The sequence below is a fragment of the Embiotoca jacksoni genome, unplaced genomic scaffold, assembly GCF_022577435.1.
Source record: "Embiotoca jacksoni isolate LCO1_2020_lvr unplaced genomic scaffold, fEmbJac1.0.p SCAF_22, whole genome shotgun sequence".
NCBI classification, from domain to species: Eukaryota; Metazoa; Chordata; class Actinopteri; family Embiotocidae; genus Embiotoca; species Embiotoca jacksoni.
This window is the reverse complement of record NW_027185363.1, coordinates 5229279-5256194: the sequence shown is the minus strand read 5'-3', so window position 1 is coordinate 5256194 and position 26916 is coordinate 5229279. Positions and strand designations below refer to the sequence as shown.

General features: G+C 39.9%; 1 protein-coding gene across 1 annotated transcript in view; it reads left to right on the top strand.

Moving 5' to 3' along the window:
• LOC138202990 (solute carrier family 22 member 23-like) overlaps nucleotides 1-26916 on the top strand; it is a 39456-nt gene that overhangs the window by 2946 nt on the left and 9594 nt on the right. The window contains exons 2-5 of the mRNA XM_069157439.1: nucleotides 4898-5001; nucleotides 5097-5251; nucleotides 22619-22787; nucleotides 24557-24684. Coding sequence (XP_069013540.1) covers nucleotides 4898-5001; nucleotides 5097-5251; nucleotides 22619-22787; nucleotides 24557-24684 — 556 coding nt within the window. The remainder of the gene's footprint in view (nucleotides 1-4897; nucleotides 5002-5096; nucleotides 5252-22618; nucleotides 22788-24556; nucleotides 24685-26916) is intronic.

Genomic DNA, 26916 nt, shown 5'->3' with positions numbered 1-26916 from the left:
GCTTCTTTTTCTCAGGGTGACACAGAAAGACAGCTTTGACGGAGGCGGCGGTCGTTGAGGTGGTGAAAGATCCAAAGTGGTTAATGTCGAGACCCATCCTAATTGAGTCAAAGCTCTCCTCAGGGTCCGTCTTAATTGAACTGAGCCTTTGAAATGAGAATGTATCATTACTCGGAGACAGAGTCTCTCTGTAACCTACCTTACTCCCACTCAGATGGGTAGCAGCTGCACACACTGCCTGGAATAGTGGCCTGAGAACCTCTTCAAAGCAAAGATTAACCTTTCCACTGATGCCTTATGAATTATATGTTCTTGTATAAAAATAGGATTCACTTGACAGTCAGGTACTGATGATGACTTGAGTATTTACCACCTCCCTGTAGAATGGTGTTTGGGATTGTACACATATCACAATTTAGAACATACTTTGGTTTGGTCTTAAAATATGTCAGATGCCAGTCTGAATCAGGATGATCTGAATCTGAAAAAAACCCAAGTGTTTTTGCTCAATAAATGTCTTCATGAATATTGATTGTCAATGAATTTTCTGCTGATTGTTGAGCTTAAATAATTTGCCAATTGATCAAATCGGTTAATTCATAAATTAATTTTTAAACCCAAAAAGCCAAACATTCTCTGGTTGCAGCATTAAAATATATATATATATATATATTGTAATGTTCTTTGACATATGTAATAGTAAACCATATATTTTTGGTTTATAATTGCATTTAAAGATGTTAAAGTGGGCTATGAGAAACTGCAATCCATGTTTTTATCTATTTTTTAATACATTTTTATCCTACACATAATTTAATAATAGAGAAATATAATTGAGAATATCAAGATAATAAGATAATTGACAGATTAATGAAAATAATTGTCTAAGCACTACATCTGTATGCACACACTCCACTCAAACAGTATGTCAGTGCCATTTTTGAATTGTTTTTCACAGAATGTAAGTAGTGATAAGAAAAATATGTTGTACAGGCCCAAAGGTGGGTACACCCAGGCCCTAGTATCTCTGGGCTGGAGGTTGCGCACCTATATCTGAAAGATGATACTGTGGTTGAACACCCATGCAGGCCTCTCTGTTCTGTGTCCCTTCATACTGTTTACCCAGCTGGTTGGCTCCTTCCACAGACCCTGGATCAGTGTGGGACACTTTGAAATGGTCTCAGCTGTCGAAAGGCGATGACCCCACTGCAGATACCCAGTCAGCACACAATGACAGCCTCTGACAGCGTCAGCTGGGAGGAAAGACGCCTGTGTGACCAGAAGATAAAACTCTGCTCGGGCTCTCTCTGTGTCTGTGACATGAGTGTGAGCTGCATGCTTGTTTCTGATAAGTGCTGTTTTGTAACGGGGAGGGGTGAACATTGTGGGGTATTTGACCCTTGGCTGCAGTTTAAAGTTTATTTTTTTGGACAGTGTGATGGAATTCAGGTTGCTAGAGTTTTGGTGCGTCAACGATACATATGATGTCTCTTTGGTGACATAGATGTGTGGTTTTGATCAACTGTCAACAACGGGAGGCAATGAATAATAGATTGACTGACAAAGGTTTGTTGATAGCAGGAAAATAGAGCTGCCATCAGCTGACCTGTCAAACGTGTTAGTGTCTCGTGATGTTTAGTATACTGTGGATGCCACAGCAGCATGACAGTTTGTTGAAACATGGTCACATGTAGATCATTTTCCCTCCGGCTCTCTGTAAGTCCCTCAGGCTACATCTCCAACAGTATGTGTATTATTTTCCTTTTTGACTTCTTTTTACCACCAAACTGCAACAAAATACGAGTGGTATAGATTTAACATTTTTACTTCCACTCACTCTCCTTTGACAGTAATTTGTTATTTTCTTTTACCGTCACTGACGCTACCACCACACTATAGGATTTCAACCCCTCGGTGTAGGTATTGTAGGTATTGTAGGATTTCAACCCCTCGGTGAGGCAGCAGCGCCAAAACTTGCACTTGGAAGCAGACGAGTCAGATAACCTCGGTGATGGTCTGTTGCTAGGCAGTAACTATGCAGCAGTCTCTCCATGTGTTTTCTGCCTTCTCCTTACAACTGCTTTTAAGCATCTCTATCCCCCTCTCTCTCTCTGAAGCTTGTTACCTATTCCATACTTCTTTCGTCGCTGCTTTTATTCCTTACACTTCCCTCCATATATCTCTTTACATTCAGGTGCTATATTGTACAATCTGTATTTCTCCTTCCTCCTGTGCTTTCCCTCCCTCCCTCCTGGGCTGCTCCGTCCCCTCTGAAACCACCACCCACCACTGTAGTGTAGTTCAACGAGTGCACAAATGTGCAGCTGTAGCTGAGAGCGTCTTCATCTGAGACTCGCTGGTGTAGACTGATCATTTGTGGTCAGTCATTTGAGAGAGGTCAACAGACTCCCTGGGGATTCTGACTGATTTGCTCTTGGCCCTTTCATTGTTCTGCATTTTCTATCAGCTAATAGATTCATGTGCGTCCAGCCCAACTCAAGACACTGACTTCTATTCATTACTCTCAAATGAGCAAAACAATAGCAAGGGAGCAAGTGACAGGAATAATAGGTGCATAGCAGACAGGGGGACACTGACTGAATATCTGAGGAAGGATTACTCTGCTATGGATTAATGTCATCCTATATGTTTTCTACATACCTCCGCATATCTTGTCTTATTTAATGGCCCATCCCTCTCAACCAGGATTTCAAGATGCAGCTTCACCCGTAATAGAGGAACTTCTCCACTTCCACGACCATGCTCTAATGATTGTATTTTTAATTAGTACCCTCGTGCTTTACATTATTGAAGCTATGGTAACCACCACACTTACCAATAAGTTTATTCTTGACTCTCAAGAGATTGAAATTATCTGAACGCTTCTGCCAGCGATTATTCTTATTCTCATTGCCCTCCCCTCACTCCGAATCCTTTATCTTATAGACGAGATTAATGACCCCCACCTCACGATTAAGGCTATAGGGCACCAATGGTATTGAAGCTATGAGTATACAGACTACGTAGACCTTGGTATGGATGCCTACATGTGTATAAGCTCTGTAAGACTGCTGGCCTGAAGAGAGACCTGGTTGACATTACGTCCAAATTGCTAGATGCTTTGAAATAAAGCACATTAATGAGACTTGGCAGTCAAAACCTACAATACTCTGCCAATCTGGTGACACATTTCAACAGCCCTCAAAACTTGTGAGACATTGGTGCTTTGTCTGCAGCATGTGACATGGGAATGCAGATGACGGTAAAACATTGGTCTTCTGCCTGCGGTCACCTGCACATGTGGGTTCTGCCCAAGTGTACAGTCACGGACTGGGAGTTTCATTTCTGTGTATGTGTTGATTTGTCACTGTCTTGGAGAAGGGCCACTTCTGATTTTTTCAAACACCCTTGGTTGTCCTGTGATTGCGCAACAGGAACTTGTTTTCCTCCCTGTCTTTTTCTCTGCTGACATCGATACTCAAACCATGAATGAGTGGCATGCCTGGATCATGTGATGACTGGATGGCTCTGGGTAATCCCGGAGCGTTCCATTTTGAACAGGTCACTATAGTTGAGGTTATGAGAGGTTAAGAGCCCCAGAAAAATGTAACAACATAGTACACTTTGTATCTCCACATGTGGTGGAGTTGCTACACTAAGTAAATAAAGTTTTCTCTGCTGCACAACATCCGTTTATGTATTTGTTTATAGTGGGAGGGTTTGGTGTATAGATGAGGAAGAATTGAGGTCAAGGTCAGTCAGCATAACATACACTTTGCACCTGCTATGGCCACCACACCCCTGTCTGCTCCTTCCTGCTGTTTCTTTCAGCACATACAGCTGGAAAGCAGATGTTGCCAGAAAAACTTTAATATCCTCCTCCTCTCTGAAGTTAATCTGCTAGTTGTCTCAGAATCATGTATTCTTCCAGCATCATGAAGTAATACTCCAGTGCTATTCAAAAATACAAGTTTGAATACAATTCATGGATATTGAGTTTCTTCCAATGAGCAGTTCACATTTAAAAGAACAGATTCACTGGGCTTTTTATTTGCTGCTTTACCACTCTCTGATCATTGCTTGTATTGTGCGTCAGGTATATCCGTCACAACTTGTTGTAACTGATGGGGAGAAAAAAAAAGGGTGCGCTTGATGCATGCAAAGGCAGGCACACGCAGCCTCATTTGCACTTTGGAAATCACTCTGCTGTGGAGAGTTTCAGTCTCCGAGGGGAAATGAGGAGAGGCAGAGTTACCTGCAATATACCACCTTGACACGATGTAGAGGAGCGCAAATAAATAATGTGTTGAGAAAAGGGTTAATAGACAAATAGATAATTTTATCCCTGATGTTGATTTGCAAAGGATAAATATGATTGTCTAAACTTTCTGGGGCCATTTTAAGTCAAATATTATGTGGACTTAGCATAAACGTGTATACATTCATAAAGGAGGGAAAACACCGGTATGTTAATTTTACAAATAATATTGCTTTTTGATACCGGCAGAATCACTATTAAATATTGGATTAAATCCCTCAGTGAATAGATACTTATCAGAAATTCAAAAATATCAAGCAAGTTTGTTAAGAGATTCTCTCTTTTGGGGAAACAATGAGCCTAAAGACAAATAACATGTCTGGATAATAATTAATAAAGGCAAGATAATTGTTGGGGGAATATCGCGTCCATTTTTGATGGTCTAACTACCAGAAAGCCCCTCTGTTGAGGATTATCTTTCTCGCATGTCAGTGTTAAGAGTGGTGATAATGCTCAATAAAATTATTATTGGTATTAGAAATTCACCATGATTAAAACACTATTGATCTTTCACCTCAGAATTATTTAACCAGCATAATTATCCTTGAACTAACAGCATGTGTATATTTCTCTTTACAGTGGAGTCTGGTGTGTGACTCAGCCTGGAAAGTCCACATTGCAAAGTTTTCTCTCTTGGTGGGATCCATCTTTGGATACCTGGTGTTTGGAATACTTGCTGACTGGTAAGATTTTCACATAAATCGATACCGACAGATATGTAGCATTAAAAGCTAATTTTCATATTACGTGTCATTTTCTCTTTTGCCTTCCTCTGTAGGTTTGGCCGCCACCCAGTGCTCATCATATCGGTGATGTTCATGCTGGTGTTTGGGCTGACTGTGGCTTTCTCTGTCAACGTCCCCATGTTCAGCACATTGCGTTTCTTTGAGGGCTTCTGTCTGGCAGGGATCAACCTTTCTCTCTATGTCCTCAGTAAGTAACTCAGTAACTCTCAACTAAAAGCCCTCACGGATCCCTTTCTCTCTCGGTCATTGTTACAGTTATGTCTTGTTTTTGTTTGCAGATTTCATACAAAAGAAAACAAGGGCAGGCTTCCTAATCAATGGCAATCATTTTGTTGCATGAAACGTCAAGTTTCATTTGCAGATTTTACCTGTAGCTAGTTTGCTAATGAGCAAGCCAAACTCTGAGTTGGTTGAAAATTGTAGCCTCCTGTTGACTTGTCTTAACAAGTAACTCATAAAGCTGTTTAAATTTGCAGATAATTTCTACAGAAATACTAATGCTAGGAGAAGAGGCTATAGCTAACAGATCCCATGCACAAATTCCATAAGGCTTTGAGAACAGCTGAATATGTTCAGCAAGTAAAATGCTTTTTGGGTATTTTTAGCTGGACTTGGCACTAAACACACCCAAATCAGTTTAAGATCAAGACATTGCCACTATAGTTGACTTAAAACTTTGATCAGTGTTTTAAACGGGGAATTTTCTAACGCCATGTAAATATTTTAATATAATATACATTTCTATAAATCAATAATGTGAAAAAAATTTACATTTCAGAATGCTATCACAAATCTCACTTCTAATTTAAAAACACAAGTTGAGACCAAATGTGCCACAGCATTATAGCTTGCGTGCTTAAAATATTTACATTTGTTTATGTAATGTGTATATATATATATTTATTATTTATTTTTTCAATGATACTGTTATAATTATTGCAGTATTAATTTTGTCTGTACTGCCTTCTCTTAATCCTTAGTATCCTCCCACTGTTACTGTTCTCACTAACATCCTGACATACCCAATCAAAAAGCTATTCCACTTTAATTGTAGCCTGTAGCTGAGGGTAGTATTCAGCTAAAAGAAGAGTAATTGTGTTGCAGTGACCTTCGAACATTTATTAAACTGAATGCCTTTGTTGGGATAAATTCTCATTACTTAGAAATTGCCAGCCTGCTTATCCTTAAATTGAACTCTTTCATTTTCATTTAGGTGCACCAGCATGTCTTTTTCCCGGGTTTTTTAATCTTTGTTTCTGCTAATCAATAATCTGATAATGACAGAAGGGGTTGGGGGTGATGTGGTAACTTGTCTTCACCACAGTTCCACCCATCACTGCAGGAAGAGTCTTTAGACACTGTAATGATTGTCTCCCTGTTGATGTTACCTTATCCCAGGACAGTAAAGGTTTAAATAATTAGTTATGTAGAAAATGCTGGGCTATAGTTGCAAAGAATGGGAGAGAGGGGACTTTTTCATTGTGTCCTGACAATTGGCATTGCAGCTGATGAACGTTCTGGTCTCAGCGATGGATACTTAAAAGCCTTTTTGGCCACAGTAATTGACCAGCGCAGATGGAGGTTGTAAAAGTGCCGGGAAGGGAAGAAGGGAGCAAGGACAAGATGATGAAGGAAGGGGCCCTCAGTGTCCTTGTCATTCTAATTTACTCCACATTGTATACCTTGAAAAGCTTTACCTCACGCCCAGAATAGGACTGTTAAGTCGGCGCCCAGGACAAAGGAGAGAGCGTGTGACAGGGGGGCAAAAGGGGTGGAGTTAAACTATACAATGTCTTATCAAATTTCAATGAGCTTGACATCTACATCTATTGTTTTCACATTAGACTACAGTTTATGGCTCAGTAAATCAGTGGTTTTCCGTCTGGCAGTTAGGAGATGGAGGGTTTGCACAGCCGTTTTGTAAATTTCACTACATATCTACTATACAGATTATACAAACTTGAATTTTTATTTTTTTTTCTCTCATTTTTGCTTTTATCTTGTGAAATTTAGAATAGTATGTAGATTGTAAAGCTGAATCATAAAAAAAAAAAATAGGTAAGAGAATTTCTTTCTTGGTAGATTAATTAAGCTATGAATGAGCGCAGCTTCATTTCAAAGGTTTCACTGCAATATTGCACTATTCATACTTCATATTTGATTTCTTAGTTAATATATCTGAATAGTTTTATCTTGACATATACAAATGTTCCCATTTATTGCATCAGCCATTGCAGAAAATTTATATGAAATATTTGTTCTACATGATACCGTCAACAATGCAACTTACTTTAAGACAAAGGCATAATTAAAGCAAGTGTATAAAAAGACAAATTATGCACCTCTTTTACAGTTAGATGCCAGAGCAGTTGAGCAGTATCAGAAATTCTGATGGGTGGAACATAAACATTTATTTTTCCAATGATCTTTAGTGGTGCAGTTACAATGTTGCAGGGCTACATTCCAAATAAACTACATTCATGTATTGAGAATCAAATTAACGAGTCAGAGTGAAGATGTTGCTCCCTCATATCACCTCCTTATTTCAATGGCATTAGTGTTTCAGTACTGTACTTTGCATTTGTCATTTGACCATACAGTCTGCCGTCTACAAAACTACAATACACTGATTGCAAAGTAAATGAAGTGCTCACAAATCAGACGTTATTTGTTTTTCTCTCTATTCAGTCATCCTAGGAAAGGTTTATGCAATATCTTACCCTCTGCAATCAGATTCAAGTACCTACGTGGTTGAGCAGTGGCTCAGCGGTCTAGAATTTGCCAAGAATATCTGAATACGCGGTTTAAAGTTTCTGTGGCTTGGTAGAAAACCAGGACTGAGGACACTGGTTGGATAACCCATGTTGAAGCATTTGCATCAACAGTAAACACAGGATCTTCACAGTGCCATGATTGAGGCGGTCATTACAATTCAGACTACAAGTTCCTCATTTACCAGTAAAAACAATCAGTCAAGCACAAATGTCATCCAATGATTAAACAGTATTTCCTCCTTGTTGTAGTTGCAGGGTTGCTGTTTTAGTCTATACATATTCATGAAATAAACAAACTAATTTCCCCACATAAGCTGCGTGTTTTTACCTAACAATTTAGAACTCATTGGAAATGATCATTCTGTCTTCATGCTATAGTATAGTACTGAACAGTACAGTACACTCAACTTGAGGTGGGGCAGACGTGTGTTTGAGCTTTGTACAGGTTTTGAGTTGCTACTGCCACCCTTATTTCTAATCATGTGTGGCCTCCGTCACATGATATTTGCCCTGCAGCCATTTTGTATTGACAAAACTACACTCGAGCTGCTCCAAGAGTAGGAACACAGTCGTTCAATAACACATAACTGGAGAAAAGCAATCGTTTTATTTCAAGGTGTTCTGTTGAGCGATTTCATTGCGTTCACATGAAAGTGGATCACATGCTAAGAGTTTAGTAAAGGCTAATATTCATTGTAGTCTTGACACCCTTGTCAGTCATATGACGTGTAACATTATAAACCACATGACCTTCTTTTGTGGCTTGCTTTGTTTGACTCTGCTTACAAAGGAAAAGCCAGAGCTAAATCCCAGCTTCAGCTGTGTTTGCAGTGCCATACACTAATTCCCCCCCCCCCCCCCCCCCCCCCCCCCCCCACACGTTCGCATCAAACCATGGGCAATTAAGTCTTATTTCATGCATTTTGAAGGCTGGGCTACATTCTGTGCCATAATTTCAATCTAGAAAGTAACAATATGATAATTGCAGATTGCAGTTTTATGCATACTTGTAAATACGGTGCCGCAGTAATTAGAAAACAGTACCTTCCTGACCCACTGTACATAACTTCACTGTGTCCTGGAGGCATCAATCAAGAAATCCATTGAGCTTTGAGGATATGAGTGAGCCTCTTTTAAAAATGTGGAGCAATTTGTGCACAGCTACTATCCCTTCCACCAGATTGGCCTGTCAAAGTCAAGCCCACAGCAAGGCCAAACTGGCTGATGTGATATGACACCTAATATAGAAACAGGAAAAGAGAGCTGGTGGCTGTGTGGTTTGAGACAAGGGGAGAGACAGTGGACCCAGTATAAGGAGACACAGGTGGAACATAAAGACTGAGAAGAATGTGGACATCGCACAGGGGATTGAGAAAGTACGATTTTTCATACCTGAAGAGTGCTTGACTTGAAGGCAGCGTGATACAATTATACCACCGCCTCTAGTGAAAGTGAAGTGTTTCTGTATATTAGCATTAAGCCCTTTCATGTGTAAACCAAGCTAATGCATCTCTCTACTTCACTGATCTAAAGTATATTGGCTCCATAACAGCACAGTAGCAAAGGCAATTGCTATAGAATGTCACCTGATGCAGCCCTGCTATTTATACCACATTGCTCCATCAGTGTGAGCGTTTTTAGCATCACAGCACAGGACACGTGCCTATATAATGGCTCGGCATCATGGTGCAGCTCACTAATGCATTTTTACAGTAACCCCCCCCCCCCCACACACACACACACCTCGTTACAAACAAACACTACACATGAGCTGGCTGATTCATGCTAGCTGGGTGATTGTGTGAGAATGTTATGACCATCTTGAAAAAGAATTGGTCTCTGGGGAAGTGGCCCCTATGACTGAGTGAAATAATGGAAGGTTAAAGGGAAGTGTCTCGCCACGAAAATCATTGCCGGATTAAATTTGTTCATATGCATGTGGGCAATTTAATGTTTTTCATCTTGAACCTTAAATTGCCTAATATGAACTGTTGACGTTGTTAAAAGACATGTATACTTTGCATCAAAGTAAAAAGAGCAAATGTCTCTAACTTAGTCTAAAGTGGAGTATAAGCTCACTTTCCATGTCTGAGTCAGAGGTGGCATGCCTAAGCATGCCATGGGTATGTGTGCGTGTGCGTGCGTGTGTGTGTGTGTGTGTGTGTGTGTGTGTGTGTGTGTGTGTGTGTGTGTGTGTGTGTGTGTGTGTGTGTGTGTGCGTGAGTGAGTGAGAAAGAAATGAAGGAGGCGACAGACAGACCACATGATTCATTCATAGTCTCCGGCCATGCATCATGAAGAGCTTTATGACTTCTGTGTCTGTAACCTTGGCCATAAATGTTTACGGCTTCTCCGTGTGTGACTACTTTTGATAGAGGATGGTGTGGATCACACCCATGCTGCTTTTGGGGGAAAAGTCAGCTCACATTGAAGGCTAGTGTACTTTCTTTTTTATGGAGAGTGTACACACCTGTTGTTGGTTTGACGTGCAAGTCCTCTTCTCTGGTTATTCACACAAGAACTGTTTCTGAATTGCAGATTAAACCAGCCAATGAATATTTCATAGTTCATTGTTGTTAGCTCTTAGCTAACATTTGGTTTCTGTAATATTGACATTTGGGGTGGAAATATGGGTATTTCCCTGTGCTGAGCATTTGAAGTTGCAAAAAAATACAGTCAGCAGATTCTAGACAGAATCTGGTCTGTGAGATCATGGCCACATAAAAAAAAAATCGTTACAACCTCACCAGGTCACACAAAAACAAACACTTTGCAAGATGGCAGTAGTTAATTTAATGATAAAAATAAAGCATCTGTGCTAACTTGGATTTGAAAAACCACATCTGCTAGTATGCATCACAGAATACTGATAATGTAACCATGTCCTGTGCTGAAAAGGCCTTCCAAGATGATTTAGTGCTGCGGTTTTGTATCGAGTCCTTGCAAAAATGTGCTCTGCATACACTGTTTGTATTATCCCAAGAGGCTTCGTTTTTGTTTAGGTAATAATTCCAGATGCATTTTTTGGGGAAATTTTTCAGGTTTGGAAAAGAAAATGCAAGACAAGGTGAGATAGAAGAAGAAGAAGAAGAAGGAGTAAAACATGTTAAATGACCCCATTTTAGCAAGTGAAAAATAGAGTCTGTATTTGTATCAGTATGGTAATATTGTTGCTGACACGCCTAGAGACACTACTGATTGTGGTAGTGTTTGCTGGCACTCCTTTTGTACATGTACTGGGTAATGATTATGTACACAAGTTCAAAGAGAGGACTACATTTTACTAAAAACACAGGGAAGGGAAGTACATACAATGACTAATGGCACTACAGTACTCTGAAGCACTTGTCAATGGGTTGTACATGACTTTTTGAAGTGTACTGAAGTTATTATTTAACTGCTCCTAGTTTTATAGTGTTAGCTATTACCTAAGTACAGTGAGGAGTGTGTAAGTAATGTCTTAACCAGTTATTGCAACAATAATATACATTTCATTTTGGCAGTTTTGTTCTCTTGTAAATTTTCAGAAAGAATTTGAAGCATCACGAGATACACAACAGTTTTTGTACATTTATTGAACGTGAAAACTAAAAGAAATGCATAAAATTCATATATATATATATATATATATATATATATATATATAAATGCTAATACAGGAGGAAGAGGAGGAATAGGTGGAGAGGTGCTTTTGCTAAATACATGCAGTGATAGTGAATCGATGCTGTGGTGGACACACAGACGAAGCACCATACAGTATTTGTAACAAGCATGTAAAGATAAGTCATTTATGGTTGCACAGTATATAAAGCAAATGCCTAAAAAACAACTTTAATGCCAAAGTCAGCAATGCTCAATTTTTAAAGTGAGTATTCCAAAAATGTTTTGAATCCTTCAAAAGCAGAGAACTTCAAAGACGTTTTAGAGCATTTCCTCTATTTTTAGGAATCATATTAAAAGCTAAAATCAATTTGGTCATATAACACTCATATCCTTTCTTTAAATATTTGTCATCCATGAGATTTTTAGATGGTGATGTGTGTCTCCCCAGCTGTCTGTGTGCAGGTTTCCTCCCTTATGATAGTGGAGTAATGCTCCTCTCTTCAGACAGGATGAACGGCCATGTATGTTTCCTGCTGCAGCGCTATGCTGTGTTTTGTCAGGTTAGTCCGGCCAGGCCAGCCTCGTCTTCCTCACTCTTCCTGTGTTGGCTGTAATGAGCTGTTTTCTCTCTGTGGTGCCCTCCTCTTACCACAGGCATCAATCGCTCTGCACAGATCAGACTCATGGGGCAGCACAGCAAAATAGAAGCTCTGTGTGTAAGATGGTTTCCTTTGTGTCAGTGTCGGAATCGTGTTAGTTGGTACGCTCTAGAAAGACTGCATTCTTTGTTGAGTCTCCTCCTCTCCTTACCTGTCTCGCTCTCTGTGTTAAAATTGTTTGTGCGCATGCTTTTATCGCTCAATTTGGCCTAACCTGAATAGTATGTGCCAGATCTGGACTCTGAAGACAGAAGCTTTTTATTCTCTACCATATGGCTATGAAGGAGCTAGGTCTGCCTCATATTATTGCAGAGAGATTGTACTGCCATCAGACAGACCCTAATAATGCACCTTTTTACTCAATCTGTATGTTCATAAAGAAACTACATGTGACCAGGGTAAACGTTTTAACTAATAGATATCTCCATAAAACTTCCCCATCTGATTACTTATACCAATACAATATTTAGTTTTTCATATTGCAAGTTTCGTTAAATTGTATGTTTTAATATTCAAATGACGCATTATTTAAGTAAATATACACTAATTTCCATAAAAAGAAATGTTGGCATTGGCTCAAGCTAGATTAAAAATTCTTGTTTCATTTTGTCAACATTTTAGAGTCATTTTATGAAAATGGTCTTTAAAGATGTATTGTAAAATTAAAGGCCAAAGGATTTTGAAGAGGGTTTTGTTCATATATTATTCATTGGCTCATTTTTTTTTTCTTCACATTTTATATATGCTAATTTTTCATGAATCTAGGAAAAATCACGGTCACAAAATAACATATATAAGTGTATTTTGGACTTTTCTAACTAGTCTGAAAGATGGTATGGAAGCAAAGTAGCCCAAAACCTCCAAACCGACCATTGCATAAAAATGTGTTTTTGCCTGCAGTGTCTCGCAATAAAAATGACTAGAGTGAATGAAAAGGATGGTAAAACATCCATAGAGGCAGGGTATGATACAGACTACAGACTGGGAACAGAGTGCAAATGCTTTTCACCCAGAGAAATGTATTTTTCATGAAACACAGGTTGAACCGTCCTCATTCTTCTCCACAATCCGCTCTAGCAGTCTCCTGATAAATGGGTTAAGGTGCCGACTCAGTTTTTTCTACCTTGAACTGGGTTAAAGTTCCCTGTTGTGCAGAGCTTGCATTTTTGGTTGCTCAGTCAACTTCCTCTTATGGCTTTAGACTACATGTGTTCGGTGAGGAACAATATGTATCTACTACATTGGAGTTTTTATTTTTTTTTAATAAAAAATAACTCTTTACTTTTGAGACTGCTTCCTGTCATGTTCTAGTTGACACAGAGTAGAAATAATGTTTAACCCTTACTGTTTGAGCCAACATTGTATGACATAACTTCAAACTATCTCGCACCACAAATTCCTGAGTGAAGTTCAGTGATTGGGCCAAATCAGTTTTGTCAACCTTTGCACTTTCTTTTGATGAGTGTGTAAAAAAAAAAAAAAAAAAAAAAGGCTGAATGCAGCTTCAGTTCTTATTTGGTCTAGCTGAGGAATCTGATGTGTTAGGTCAATCCAGGACTTAATGTTACAAATGCACTTTATTCCCACGTGGTATTTTCCAGAGGAACCAGTAGCCTGTTTTGTGCTGGTCTTTCTGTGTGTGTGAAGAAGGTTGTGGGGTTAGTTAGGACATACAAACACTCACACACAAACATTATCATAACAAAATAGTCTCCTGGTGGTGTTTTACTGGCCTGATTGCTGAGAATTTCAGCACACATGGATCAAAGAAAAGTGTCTGTGGCTAGCGGGGCTTGTTGGTATTCTGTGCAGCTCCAGATAAGAGATTAATCAATGAGTATGACCTTATTCTTACTCAATAGCCTCTTTTCAGTGGCTTGGAAGGATACCTCAGGATGTTTGTGTTCTAACAGTCTCTCTCTCTCTCTCTCTCTCTCTCTCTCTCTCTCTCTCTCTCTCTATATATATATATATATATATATGAAGAAAGAAGAGTGGAAAGAAAAGAATGTTCTTTGGAAGTTATTTGCCAGAGTAATTATAAATAGACTACAGTTTGTTGTTGCCCATATGTACCTGGAATTTAAATGATCTACTATCAATAGGATCCTCTAACTGCACCAACCCTAAAACAAATGCCACTGAGCAGAGAAGACCGTTACTACATCGCCATTACTTGACTTGACATACGCCTTTGACCTTGTCCGCATAAGTGTTTTCATGCTCCGTCAGTGCATTGGCTTTTTGCCATGACTTCTCAGATGATTATGTGCTACTGAAATTTGAACTGTGTCCTACTTTCAGAGACTTTCCTGACTAACTGTGGTTAAACAGGTCTGTGCACCCGTCCCTCACACTGTTTGATTTCTTCTTCTATGTCATCACTATGTTCCACTGAGGATGCATTTTGCCGTCACACAAAAAAAAGCAGTTCGATCCGCAGTAATTCCAGGCAAAGACCAAGGTCCGCTGGGTCCTAATCAGGGAAATGCTGTTTGCTGACAATGCTGCACTGGCCTGCCACTCGGACGCAGCACTCCAAAAACTCATCAGCAGCTTTGCACATGCCTGTATTGAGTCTGGTCTCTCCAAGCATTTCTGTGACCACAGCACTGAAGGTTTTAGAACCTTAACAATGAATTGATAATGCAATGAATGGCACACCTACCCAGTAAGGCCTGGATGATCCCGATGTAAACCACCCACATGAAGACAGCGAACTTGGCCTGCGAGTTTACTTAGCACAATATTATGTGTAAGTGAGACTTTGATTATTTGGAAACAGGTTACAAATTAAAGGCCTGATTGAGTTTGTGGAGAAATGCAGCATTTGTTAATGCTTCCACACCGGACACAAGGGCTCCCCAGTTTGATATTTCTGAAAATTATTAAAATAATGAGAATCATATGCTTTGACCTTCACAGGGACCACATCACAGTGCAATTAAACACCACTATGAGCAAGCTGTTGAGGCAACAGTATCCTATTCCAACATCTAAAATGGGAAAGGCTGCAACTGACAGTATTTCTAGCTTTCTAAAACAAACTATCCAATTAGGACACACAGGTAGGTGTGCAGAGGTGGAAAAGTAAGGCAAGATTTAAACTGCATTCTTAACTTTCTTTTTTCATTCTTACATCAACTAATTTCATAATTTTTCATGTGCAACACCACAGATTGGCACCAAAATAAGCAACTATTGCCTCTAGCCCCTTGCAATAATTGTAGCCTTTTCAGCCCACCTTTGAGTGTTAACACAGAACAGCTACAAACACTTTTGAAGACGCATTGTGCAAATTACTTTGTTTCGAGCTCTTTCTACCACCATCATCAAAACACAAATTTAGGAACAGAAGCTGTGGTAGTAACTGATAGGAGCAGTTCTTCTCATGAGCAAAGACATATTCCACATATCGCCTGTGTTTGAGCAGTACAAGTGTATTGATTTTTCTTAAATGGGTGTGGCTTGAGAGGAAGGTGATGTTCTCTCATATAAATTCCACCAATGGAGCATTAATTGACTGATTGCTTCTTAAGCAGGAGGAAACAGGCTTTAATGAGCAAACACCAGTCCTATTTTAATTGCTGAATGAATCAAAGGAGTAGGGGGTGATTCAGAGATTCAGAACCAGGGTACCATTTAGCCATGAAGCATTGGAATTCACAGCAGTAGAAGTATGTGACACAGAGCAGAGGGGGAATAAAGGTGTGATGTCTGCAAGAAGCAGGTCCACACTTCCATTGTACAGCTGCTGTAGTACAAAAAAACCCCACATAACTATGCCATAAAAATGTATGTTGTAATCTGTTATGTTTAAGCATTGAAAAATACCCCAGCCTTGTTATCACAATGATTACATTTAACAGATCAAGTAGCCATAATTAGACAGAGAAACCATTGGCTGGGGTCATATGGACCCCATGTGACCACTAACATGAGCCTGTGGGTACAGGGAGTGGCTGCACTGAGTGCCTTTAGTGGTCAACATTAACTTGTAAAATAATGGGCTTCCTTGACTGCGCTGTGCACTTGACAGAAGTTTAATGAGCTGCTGTAGCGTGTACCAGAGACTGTGATTCATATTCATGTATTGCCAAAGTCAGCAAACTAGCAAAAGCTTCTTTGGGGATTATCACCATTATTAATTAGCTATTGGCCTCAGGGTTGATGATGTCATTTCCACGGCCACTGTCATCAGTTTTTTTGTACAAATGTATACAAATGTTATCTTTTTAACAGCTTGTATGTCCCACCTCACCCTTGGCTCGCAACTTTCTTGAGTTTATTTGATGTGACATCAGATTAGTTATTGGTAGATCCATGTCAGTAGGACAGAGGCTGCTGCTGCAGAGCATTGTGGGAATGCTGATCTAGTAGTTTGTGGAGGATTAGGGTCAGCAGGAGTAAGGAGCTCAAGCCTCCTTTTCATAGCCTCATTCTGCATTTCCATCTAGTTCAATTTTATAGACATACTTATATATGTATATATACACATACTTATATATATATATATATATATATATATATATATATATATATATATATATATAAGTATGTGTATTTATCAATACTGTCATATTAGTGGATATCATAATATAGTATGTAATGCCATATGCCTGTATCTAGTCTATGGGAGCACTTTTCCACAGCTCACCTCAGGATGTACTTTTCCGGTCACAATGTAGTTGCCTGTTCAGCGCACATGACGCCTTGTACATAACCGAAGAATTTCAATCCCATGCAGTCTATAACCAGTGAACCGGCACTTTACTTGCAGCAGCACACAGAGAAGGAGTCTTGAGGTTAGTTGGTTCAAACTCAGCAGGTCTTGCACCCATCGCCCTGCACTCCACTCATTGGCTTTGTCATTCCAGCTGCGATAGTGTCTGCGAACAGAGAGCATTATTCATGTCCTCAGAGGGGGGCAAGTCCTAATTGAAATTCCAGTCTTTTCCACTGGAATGAAGCAGGGCCACCGACACCCACTGTATTATGCTGGCCCCGTCACCTTGAAAGACCAATCTGGAGACTGTTCACAATCCTGGGCAGCAGAAAAGACCCATTAGAAAAAAAAAAAAAAAAAAAAGTGATCTATAACAAAAAGGGATGAATGAAGCAGGACAAAAGATTTGGTGACATTGTATTACAGTAGTGTTTATTCTCTATGGTTTGATGTGAACCTATCCTCAATACTGCAGTTGTAGCGGGACACAGAAAGATGTCACGCAGACCCAATCTGGTGCTACACATTTATTGGTTTCAGAAAATTGTACAAATATCTTTCAGTGGAGTGTCGATACACAGCGTTTTTCTGCTCATGTCTAACGGAGAATATCACTCAACATTAGGCGATTACCTAAATAACAGAAATCCCCCCAAAAAATAACTATTACATAATATTTCCTGTTATTCTGAGTAAAACCTGTCTCTTTTGTTTCTATATGAACAATATTTAACAATCATGAGCAGTGAAACAGTCAAAATACAAAGTGAACACGTGAGCTTCCGCCGAAGGGTTCATTGCTAAGGCTTACACCCTTCTACATTAGCTGCTAACAGGCTCACTCACACGGTCCGTACAGCGAGTTGCTCATAAACACATTGAAAGCATCACACAGTATCACCAAAGCAGAGTCTAACCATGGTCCTACCCCTGACACTTATAGAACCTAATATATTTTCAGCTTAACTGAAAATTGGAAAAAAATATCTTTCAGTGGATCATTGATTCGCAGCGTTTTTTCCTGCTCACGTCTAATGGAGAATCTCATCTGACTTTCTCACGCGATGTCTTCCCTGGGACTCTCCCTGTGCATACGCTGCTCACACAATGACACTGACACCCGCTGGCTGTTTTACTGACACTGCAGCGCAATACATAAATAACACTGTACCCTAAATTATTCCAAACTGAAATAACTCTCCCTTCTCCTAAAAAACACATATAACACCTTCAGAACATATAACACTCCTTCTGTACTTGTATTTTGCTCACATTGCTTATTCGATAAGCTGTGCACGACTTATTGTGCCACACAGTAACTAAAGGGCTGGACTGTCTGTGCTTGCTGGCTGCCAGTGTGCTGTGCATGCTAATGACTAAGGGAATGAATCAGTGCCATTCTGATCGAGGAGAAATGAGCACAAGGAAGCTCTTTCTAGTTAGTTCACTCTCACAGCAGCCTACTGTCATCGTCTTGTCTACAGTCCCAGAACGACTGTACATAGTTATTTATTGTGGGCACATAGATATATACATATTTTTTTAAAGATCAGTGGATATTCTAGTCTATAAAATGTCTAAAAAATGATTTGCATACCAAATATTCAAAACTCTTAATTTATACTTGCATAAAACATATTCTCACATTTAAGAAACTTGGACGGGGAAAATATCAGCACTAATTGACATATTTCTTTTCACTGGGGTGGCAGTGGTTCCATTGCTGGTTTAGTTACCAAACTCTACTGTGTTAAAAATCCCAGTATAACTACAGTGTTAGTCAAAATTTCTGCAAATTAGGCTGTGTTGCATCAGAACAACTTAAACTTCTGTCTTGTTCAGGCCTGTCTGTCTCACCTAGTCAGAGGTATGTTCTGTTTCCTTGGCTGTCAAGCCCAGTAGTAAAACTGCGCAGGTTATAGTATCTTTCCTTTGTTGTCTATTTGCTCAACCCAGTGTCAACCTTCGTTCAGACATAGTTCTCATTGGCTATATCAGGCAATGCAGGTTCCTGATTGGAAGAGGAGATTAAGTCCCACCCCTCCAGGTAGCAGTCTGAGCGCAGAGAAGTGAAGGCGGCATGAACAGACGAGCGAGGCTCGAGACGGCGAAATTCTTCAGCTAAACACAGGATAGTAAAAACTGTGTGAACAAAAAGTCTACCTTTTGAGAGTTTCTGTGAAGAGACGGGAGTTGTCCAAGCACCGGTGTGCCAGCAGTTAACCTCGTTTGGCCGCGTCTTGGCTGGGCTTTTGAGTTACCTGGAAAACCCTGTAGATTTTGGATTTGGATTCTCCTTGACAAAGGCAATGGCGAGCCACCTTTAACCCTGAGGAGTTGGACCACGATCACCTGTTGTGATATAACATATAACCATATACATATGGACTAAAGCTTTCCCCTGGCAAGTGTACGTTTTTTCAAACCTCTGTCCGCTATCAAGGACAGATTGTGTCCAGAGAGGGAGTAAAAACTGATCCAGAGAAAGTCGAAGCATTAAAAACCTGGCCAAGACCACAAACCTTGAAGGAACTTCAGTCATTCTTGAGATTTAGCGGTTACTACCGGAGGTTTGTGAAGGACTACTCAAAAATAGTCAAGCCACTTACCTCCCTCACTGCTGGCTCTCCACCTCGGCGAAAGAGTGGTAAACCCAATCAAAATATGTAAATATCAAAATCCCAAAGAACCTTTTGGCGAACGTTGAACTGATGCATGTCAGCAAGCCTTTGAAGGCATAATTGGAAAAACTCACCTCTTCCCCTGTGCTCAACTACGCTAACCCAAAATTGCCGTACATCCTTCATACAGATGCCAGCACCACTGGGTTGGGAGCTGCCCTGTGCCAAGAACAGGATGGAAACACACGTGTGATTGCCTATGCAAGCTGAGGTTTGTCCCGTAGTGAATCCAGATACCCAGGTCATGAACTGGAGTTTTTGGCCCTTAAATGGGCCATAACTGACAAATTACAGGATTATCTATATCGCAACACCTTTACTGTTATCACAGATAACAACCCTTTAACCTATCTTCTCACCACAGCAAAGCTTGATTCCGCTAGTTACCGCTGGCTTGCAGCGCTTTCTACGTACACTTTCAACATCAAATACAGAGCTGGCAAACAGAATCTTGATGCTGATGGTTTATCTAGAAGACCTCAGGGATTGATGGAAGAAAACATAGTTTCCCAAGAGGATTGCCAGCGCATTGAAAAGTTCAGATCCCATCTCCTGTCGTCTGTTAAGGATGTTGAGCCTCATCTCCTCCTTGCAGACACAGTCACTGCAACCTGTCAGAGGCCTACAGCCTTAATGCAGGGTGATTTGCCTTCTTTTGGGTTGGTACAATCTCTTGCCACGTCTGCTACTGCCATCCCTGCTGCTTTCGAGGAAGAAGACCTAAACACTGGTCTTCTGACCATGCCTAAGTACAGTCGTCGTGATCTCATGCAGATGCAGAGAGATGATCCTGTGATTGCCAAAGTTATTAGCCTGTTAGAAGCGGGAAACAACTTACCTGCCAATTTCAAAGCCGACTCCCCTGGTCTCCACTTGGTCTTAAAAGAATGGAAGCGTCTGGAGATTCATGATGAACTTGTCTACCGAAAGCGTCTATCTGGAGCAGAGACCTTGATGCAGCTAATTCTTCCTGAACTCCTCAGGCCCATCGTGCTTCAGAACCTTCATGATGAAATGGGCCATCTAGGGATTGAGCAGCACACTAGAACTTGTGAGGTCTCGCTTCTATTGGCCTAAGATGCCCGCAGACATTGATGATAAAGTGAAAGCTTGTGAGAGGTGTGTTCGCAGAAAAGTACCGCCTGATAAGGCAGCTCCACTTGTAACATGCAGGCATCCAGGCCCATGGAGCTAGTCTGCATGGACTTCCTTTCACTCGAGCCTGATAGCAAGAACACAAAAGACATACTAGCAATCACTGATCACTTCACCAAATACACTGTAGCCATTCCTACTAGAGATTAAAAGGCCAGCACTGTAGCAAAGTGCCTGTTGTTTGAAAGACAACCCCGGCCGCCGATAGACATAGCCTTTGGACTACCTGTCACCAACAAACAGCCCCTCTCACATTCGCAGTATGTGAAAAGGTTGAAAAGCCATCCTGAGGAAAGCTACCAAGTAACTGTCAAGAATGCCAGTAAAGTGGTGGAAAAGAACAAGAGAAGGTTCGACAAAGTTATCTGTGAGTCCACGTTCGGATGTTGGGGATCGGGTCTTATTCCGCAATCTCCGTCTCAGAAACAAACACAAACTGGCTGACCGATGGGAACCAACAATATACCTGGTCACGAAGCAAAGGGGAGACATGCCTGTATATACTCTGAAACCAGAGAAAGGTGATGGACCACTGCGAACGCTCCATAGAGACCTCTTGCTCCCTTCTGGCTTCCTATCACAAGTAGAGGAAAAGGAACCTCAGCGTACCAGTAAGCCTCAGAGACCAACGACTAGACAGACTGCAGTCCAACCGGAAGGTTACAATTCGGCTGGAGAGGATGATGAAATCTGTTTTCAGTTTGCACCATCACGAGATGACAGAGACACGCATTATCAAAATCTATGATACACCAATACCAAAACCAGACAAACACAGAGCGGAACTTAAGAAACCTGGAAGTGAACCAAGCATGAACTTGACTTATTCAGGTCCATTGGAACAACTGGAAGCCCTGCCTTCTGGACACGACATAACAGAGACAGTTACTGGAGCTCTACACTCACCTGGAACCCCTTCTACTGAGAGGCCTGATAATGAGGGGCCCAGCCAACCCTTGATTCTACCTGAAAATGAAACAGAATCATACTTACCGGATGTGGAAAACACAACAGATGGGGAATCTGAGTCCTTTTCTGAGTTACCTGGAAAATCCTGTAGATTGTTGGACCACGATCAACTGTTGTTCCACGGAAGAGACCTTCCGTTCCTCCATCCCTTCATCCGAGTGTGGTAGGACAGTCAAAGCCCTACATCTCAGACTATTTTTTTGTTGAACCAAAGACCTCGATTTTGAACTAAACTGACTTGACTAGATCTAGCTGACTAAAAACTGTTACGACCTCAACACGGCATCATCTTAAACGTTTGGATCCAAAGAAGTCTAAACTGTTTGCACTCGAGAGACAATTTTCTTTCATCACCTGTGATATTGATAACAAGTTCATCGTTATGTTTTCGAGCTGCTAAGCAGTTATTGTTACGTTGAATGCACTAAGTATTGCATATGTTGAACCTAAAATGTGAGTGTAAATAGTTTAATGTTTTTGTTGTTTGTTAAAGTTTATTACACATTGCAGTCGGACGTAACCCTACGGCTCCAGTTGATCATTGTGTCTGTTATCTCCTTACAACCTCTCCCTTACGAATCTAGACACGGGTCCATAGCATATTGAGTCTTCTGTTAACGTTACAGCTGATTCATCAAATTTGGTCTGTTTCCATCACACTGATGAATGATCAGCCGATGTTCTGATCCTATGTTTTATTTACCTAAAATAAACTCCTGGATTGGGCTTCACCAGCTATTAATGAATCTATTTCTATGTTTGTGTTTCTGTGTACTTATATAAGTGACATTATATATGGTGCAAGCAATTTTAGTTTTGTGATGCATAATCTCCATCTACTATGCCAAGTTTGAACTAACAAAAAAGCTGGTTTGAAATCCTAAAAGGGTATTTTGCTCTGTTTTTGTGAATATTTTGTATCCATGTCCTGAGCTGAAAACAACAACACATGCTGTATTTTTCTCTCCTCTTTGTTCTCTCTGCCAGGGATTGAGCTGTGCCTGCCAGATTGGCGATTTTCCATGACCATGGTGGCCAGTTTTATAGTTTTGGGTGGTCAGCTGCTGATGCCCGGGGTGGCGTACCTCTGTCGCGACTGGCAGGTACTTCAAGCTGTCATCATCTGTCCCCTGCTGCTTATGCTGTCCTACATTTGGTAAGAAAAAATAATTTAGCATCTGCTGCACTTTGTTAGAGAATTGTCCTATGTTTTTGTTTAAAAGGTGTTTAAAATCTACACAAGGCTCTCCTACTTCTGATATATTTGGTGCCATCTGCGGTCAAAATCTGTGCGTTCGATTTTAAGCATCTGTTGCTTCTATAGTCTAAATTAAACCTTCTTAAGCCACAAAGGCTTTGGCAGATTTATGTGGTTTCAACAAAGATTTGGAGAAAATCTTACTACCAAGGACATTTTCCAGCAGTGAGTTCCCAGCTAAATTAAATATCTCTTTGTTTACTGTGACCTTTGCTGTAACTAAGGTCTCTTTTACTAAATTAATTCATTTTCCTTAATTTAATCTACAGTAATGCCCATGGCTCTACAATACTGCTGATGTGTACAAAGACAGCAGAAGAAAATCCAAGAATATTGATTTTGTCAGAGTTACAAAGAACTTGGCTTTGTAAAGGTGTGTGTGCCTGAATAGCAAAGGGGGGTTCCATTCAGAAACAGTCAAAGGTATCTCACAAATCTGATCAAACATCATTATGGATGATATAGTTCACCTCATTAGTATAGGACCTGTTGGGGATTTCCCAACACCTTTGGCATATATAAGGGTAATCACTGTTCCCTGTAGGTTTGAATGAGTGACAAAATGTAAATTTGTGTTACCCTGTCCTCAGATCTACTGTACTGTTGATTATATAAAGTTGAATTCATCCGAAGTGGCTGACTCTTTAAATACAGAAATACAGATGATTGGGTTAGGGTTGATTTACAAACCACACCAGTGCAAATGGATGAAACCTGCCCTTCCATTTAGACACATGTTCCATAGAGATTCAACCAACTGTGACATGTGGCACTGTTTTACTATTTTCATATCAACACGCTCTTTCTGCGAGCAGATACCAAACCACTCAAGAGAAATATGTGCAACATAATGTAATACAAATACCAGATAAAAGGTGACTGGCTGTGAGACAGTGGTGTCTGACACTGCAATGATTTATAACAGAGACTGGAACATGTCATTAGGATTAAAGGATGGTTTGAATCATATTTTTCAGATCGATTAGAATTTGTTCATGTCAACGATGACTCTTCGATGCAATCAAATTTAGTCTTGGAGTTCCACACGGTTCTGTATTTGGGCCCTGATAACTGCAGGTATCTCTGGCTCTGCAGCTGCATGTTAATGATCTGGGGTTACTGGCCCCATCAACCTACCCTAGATTTATTGCCTGTTGTCTCTATGCTGATCTTTTCTCTCTCTGCTCCCCCCTCACGCCAAACCGTTGAGACTGATAGTTTCGCACCTTGGCGCCTGGCACTATTTGAGGTTTTCTTTCTGTTAAAAGAGAGTTTTTAGCTTCCAGCTGTTGCTTATTCCTAAATTATTAATTGTTTTAGGTTCCTCTCTATAATGTCTTGAGGTTTTTTTGTAAGGACTTTGCTATGTTTAGTGCCCTGACATGACTAAAATTGGGATTTTGGCTATATAGATAAATTAATTGAAAGTGAATTGGATTGATTTCTCCTTCTGCATACAATTTATAATCTTGGCTTGCCATTGCAGTTTTATTCTCTGCACTATATTCAAAATGTGTTGAACAAGCACACTGGCTAATAAAAAACAAGAGGCAGTATTGCAGCTAACTAATTGAGATTTCATTTAGCCTTTTAAAAAGAGAACTCTTGTTGTTCTGACATGTTTTTCATGTCATGTTAACATGAATATCTACTGTCTTTTTTTACAGGATCTTCCCTGAGTCACTGCGTTGGCTGCTGGCCACTCAGCAGTACTGCCGCTCAAAGTGGATCATGGGACACATAGCAAAGAAAAATCGAGTGAACATGGAGCTTGACATAGATAACATCCTCACAGGTGAGGCATCAAAGCTTCTTTAAAGAAATTGGACTTTATATTTTGATATATTACCTTGATTAGTACTTGCAGTATTGATATTTTTTGTTAAAATACATGTTTGTCATTATAGTTTTGCTGCAGTGTCATCTGCCAAGCTGTTCCCTCATTTTAAAAGGCAGGGTGTGCATTAGTATTTCCAGCTGGGCTTCTCCTAAATAAGACAGACTGACAAGGTTATACACATTTCCTGCCTTGTTACCATAGTAACATGCCACCACAGAGGTAGCAGTGGGTGGTGAACATTACATTATGACACTCTCCAACGTTCATTAATTTCACTATAGCCTGGATGAGTGGACCTTATACAATAGTGTACAGATGGCAGATGGATGCAGGTCAGGCACTTTGATCCCCGGGTAACTGTCTGCACGCATAACACCAACCAGAGGCACAAGCAGAGTAAACTCCGTTGTTGTCAAAAATCACAGCATATTGCACTTGTATTAAGTTTCACCAGCACCATGTATGCTGTATACATGTTTTACTTTTTCTGGTGTTGTTCAGCCGTTGCTTACTGTAGTTATTAGTATAGTTAGAAAAAAAAAAGAACATGCGGCACTGCTGGAAAAGGTTCCGAAAGGAACCACTTGGTGTGCAATTGACTCACTTTTTTTTTTTTTTAACTCAGAAACTGTGTGCTGATGCAGTATTTAGAAAAAAAAAAAAAGTACATTGCCATACATGTTAATTTATCCTCTCTTGGTTTTTGTAGTAAGAGGCTGTCCTCAAACTTTACTGTACTGTTTCCTACTTTCCAGCAGTCAACACTAAATAGTGTTTGCCACTTATCGCTGTTATTATAGAAGAGGAGTTGAGAAACCTTTTCAAGCACTGAGGCATGATTGATGCATGTGTAACTACCGATTAGGCACATCATTGGAAGTGAGCGGAATGATTAGCATAGATCTGAGAAGGAATAATCTCACTCAGAGGTTTGTAGCTTGGCTGGGGGATCACTGGAAAGCCTGAGTGGTTCTGCCAGCAATAACCTTGAAGGGGTGGTGTTGGAATGCTGTCACATGCCTGGGTTAACGTGAACATACAGTACCACAAAGCAGAGGTGTGTTTCTGTGGCAACCTGCACTATGATACCAAAACATCCACCGCGCTCCATGTCACATATCACCGATGGCTCGGGGGTGTTGCCCTCTCAGGAACTGTTCTTTCTGTGAGTGGTGTCATACCTGTCTCACAGAGCAGCAGGAGACTGGCTGTGTGGGATGACACATGCTCATTAAAAATACATTTGGAATTTTCTGTGGTTGAAATAAATCAGGGTTGTCTTTGTTTGACTCTTCAGAGCAGCCATACTGCTGTCAAACTTTCCTTTGATGTGAAAACTAAAATTCACATGATATTATTAACTAGAGCCTGATGGATGTACATTTAGGTACACTCATACAATGTAGCATAATCCAGTACAAGAGTTCTGCCATGAATTATTTTATAAAGTTTATATTTTCCGTTTTTGTTAACACTGAGAAAGATACAATTTCTCCTTTATAATTATCATTGAGGTTGTAGTGTTCTTGTAATGCAGTGCATAACAGTGATATGAGTTTATAATAATCTGCCCCTTAATGGAGAGGTATGTGAATCGGGTGAACAAAATATTAGAAACACCTTTCAAGACAGTAAACCTCAATTATAAAAAAATTTAAACTGAAAATGTATGAGCTTTTTTAAAAGTACAATTCATTGTATTGGATTGTACAGGAGTACCTAATAAAGTGGTCAGTGAGTGCATAAGCAGGCAGATAATATTGGTTTCATGCTGAATTATTGATGAAATGCTTTTGTTGGGATGTTAACATAAACAAATGGGACTATGCACATAATTTAAAGACTGCATTTGAGGTGTTTTTTATTTTAATTTGACCCATTTTAAGATTAAAATATTTTTTTGTTTCATATTTATCAAGCTTATTTCCAGGTTATTGTTCATTATTAATGTTTACTGTTACTGTAAATTATGATAAATGTGACCAAATTCAAGAGATAGCTACAATTCTTTTGAGGTTAAAGGCAACTCTGACTTCTACTGCTACCACTGATGGTAATAACTATTTTTACAGACAAAATAAAGAATAACAACAACAAAAAAATATAATAGTATAATTAAAAAAACAGATTAAAAGGATGTTTTTCTTTCTGATGTTAAAAAACAAACAAACAACAAACAAACAGCAG